This window comes from Coturnix japonica, unplaced genomic scaffold (assembly GCF_001577835.2).
Source record: "Coturnix japonica isolate 7356 unplaced genomic scaffold, Coturnix japonica 2.1 chrUnrandom647, whole genome shotgun sequence".
NCBI classification, from domain to species: domain Eukaryota; kingdom Metazoa; phylum Chordata; class Aves; order Galliformes; family Phasianidae; genus Coturnix; species Coturnix japonica.
Window position 1 is genome coordinate 27,141 of NW_015440013.1, and position 3,134 is coordinate 30,274.

The 3,134-nt window shown below is 50.1% G+C and overlaps 1 protein-coding gene across 1 annotated transcript in view; it reads left to right on the top strand.

The window, feature by feature from the left end:
• Positions 1–2,897, top strand: part of MAPK7 (mitogen-activated protein kinase 7) — a 24,289-nt gene extending 21,392 nt beyond the window's left edge. Inside the window, exons 7-8 of the mRNA XM_015851030.2 lie at positions 84–328; positions 2,620–2,897. Coding sequence (XP_015706516.1) covers positions 84–328; positions 2,620–2,767 — 393 coding nt within the window. The 3' untranslated portion in view covers positions 2,768–2,897. The remainder of the gene's footprint in view (positions 1–83; positions 329–2,619) is intronic.
• Positions 2,898–3,134: the final 237 nt, after the last annotated feature.

Here is a 3,134-nt window from a genome sequence, read left to right on the forward strand (position 1 = left end):
TCTATGGGGTTCTGGGGTCTCTATGGGGTCTCTATGGGGCTATGGGGTCTCTATGGGGTCTATATGGGGTTATGGGGTCTCTATGGGGTTCTGGGGTCTCTATGGGGTCTCTATGGGGTTATGGGGTCTCTATGGGGCTATGGGGTCTCTATGGGTCTGTGTGTTTCCCCCATAAGGTGGAGGACGTGCTGCCCCCCGTGTTCCCGGTGACCCCTAAGGGCAGTGGGGCCGGTTATGGGGTGGGTTATGGGGCCGGTTACGGGGTCGGCTTCGACCTGGACGAGTTTCTCAGTCACTCGTTGGATATGGACGGGGACACCAGGGACAGGTAAACCCTATAGAACCTATAGGGGATCCTATAGAACATATGGGGGATCCTATAGCACATATAGGGGATCCTATAGAACATATAGGGGATCCTATATAACATATGGGGGGTCCTATAGCCCATATGGGGGATCCTATAGCACATATAGGGGGTCCTATAGCCCATATAGGGGATCCTATATAACATATGGGGGGTCCTATAGCCCATATAGGGGGTCCTATAGCCCATATAGGGGATCCTATATCCCATATAGGGGATCCTATAGCCCATATGGGGGGTCCTATATCCCATATAGGGGATCCTATATAACATATAGGGGGTCCTATAGCACATATAGGGGATCCTATAGCACATATAGGGGATCCTATATAACATATGGGGGATCCTATATAACATATGGGGGATCCTATAGCCCATATAGGGGATCCTATAGCACATATGGGGGATCCTATAGCCCATATAGGGGATCCTATAGCACATATAGGGGATCCTATAGCACCTATAGGGGATCCTATAGCACGTATAGGGGATCCTATAACACATATAGGGGGATCCTATAGCCCATATAGGGGATCCTATAGCACATATAGGGGATCCTATAGCACATATAGGGGATCCTATAGCACATATAGGGGATCCTATAGCACATATAGGGGGATCCTATAGCACATATGGGGGATCCTATAGCACATATAGGGGGTCCTATAGCACATATAGGGGATCCTATAGAGGGAAACCCTATATCCCATATAGGGGATCCTATATCCCATATAGGGGATCCTATATCCCATATGGGGGATCCTATAGCACATATGGGGGATCCTATAGCCCATATGGGGGATCCTATAGCACATATAGGGGATCCTATAGCCCATATAGGGGATCCTATATCCATATAGGGGGTCCTATAGCACATATAGGGAAACCCTATATTCATATAGGGGATCCTATAGAGGGAAACCCTATATAACATATAGGGGATCCTATATAACATATAGGGGATCCTATATAACATATAGGGGATCCTATAGCCCATATAGGGGATCCTATAGAGGGAAACCCTATATAACATATAGGGGATCCTATAGCACATATAGGGGACCCTATAGAACCTATAGGGGATCCTATATAACATATAGGGGATCCTATACCCCATATAGGGGATCCTATAGCACATATAGGGGATCCTATAGCCCATATTGGGGATCCTATAGCACATATAGGGGATCCTATAGCCCATATAGGGGATCCTATAGCACATATAGGGGATCCTATAGCCCATATAGGGGATCCTATAGCACATATAGGGGATCCTATAGCCCATAGAGGGGATCCTATAGAGGGAAACCCTATATAACATATAGGGGATCCTATAGCACATATAGGGGATCCTATAGCACATATAGGGGATCCTATAGCACATATGGGGGATCCTATAGAGGGAAACCCTATATAACATATAGGGGATCCTATAGCACATATTGGGGATCCTATAGCCCATAGAGGGGATCCTATATCCCATATAGGGGGTCCTATAGCCCATATGGGGGATCCTATAGCCCATAGAGGGGATCCTATAGAGGGAAACCCTATATAACATATAGGGGATCCTATAGCACATATTGGGGATCCTATAGCCCATATAGGGGATCCTATAGCACATCTAGGGGATCCTATAGCCCATATAGGGGATCCTATAGCCCATATGGGGGATCCTATAGCACATATAGGGGATCCTATAGCCCATATAGGGGATCCTATAGCACATATAGGGGATCCTATAGCCCATATGGGGGATCCTATATCCCATAGAGGGGGTCCTATAGCCCATATGGGGGATCCTATAGCCCATAGAGGGGATCCTATATCCCATATAGGGAAACCCTATATCCCATAGAGGGGATCCTAAATCCTATATAACCCCCCTGACCCCATAGCCAGGGGGACTCGGTCCCAATGGGGCCCCATATCACCCCATAACCCACCCCATATCACCCCATATCACCCCATACCCCCCTGCCCCACACATCTATGGGGCCGTGTGGTCTCTCTAGGGCTGGCCCCCATCACCCCATAGCCAGGGGGACTCGGCCCCATATCACCCCATATCCCACCCCATATCCCACCCCATAACCCCCTGCCCCACACATTGGGCCCCATATCTCCCCATATCACCCCATATCACCCCATAACCCACCCCATATCACCCCATATCACCCCATACCCCCCTGCCCCACACATCTATGGGGCCGTGTGGTCTCTCTATGGGGCTGACCCCCATCACCCCATAGCCAGGGGGACTCGGCCCCATTATCCGCGTCCCTATTGGCCGACTGGTTGGAGGTGCATCGACTCAGCCCCGCAGCCTTCGAGACCCTACAACGAGACCTACAGCTGGGATCCCCCATGGCGCTGGGCGACGACATCCCCGACCCATAAGTGTGGGGCTGGACCCATAAGTGTGGGGCTGGACCCATAAGTGTGGGGCTGGACCCATAAGTGTGGGGTGGGACCCATAAGTGTGGGGCAGACCCCTTCCCATTAAAGCCTTTTGTATGGGATACATCTATGGGGTCTCTATGGGNCAGACCCCTTCCCATTAAAGCCTTTTGTATGGGATACATCTATGGGGTCTCTATGGGGTCTCTATGGGTCTCTATGGGACTCTATGGGGTCTCTATGGGTCTCTATGGGACTCTATGGGGTCTCTATGGTGCTGTGTGGGGTCTGTGGGTCTCTTTGTGGTTCTATGGGGTCTCTATGGGGTCTATGGGGCTGTGTGGGGTCTATGGGGTCTCTATGGGGT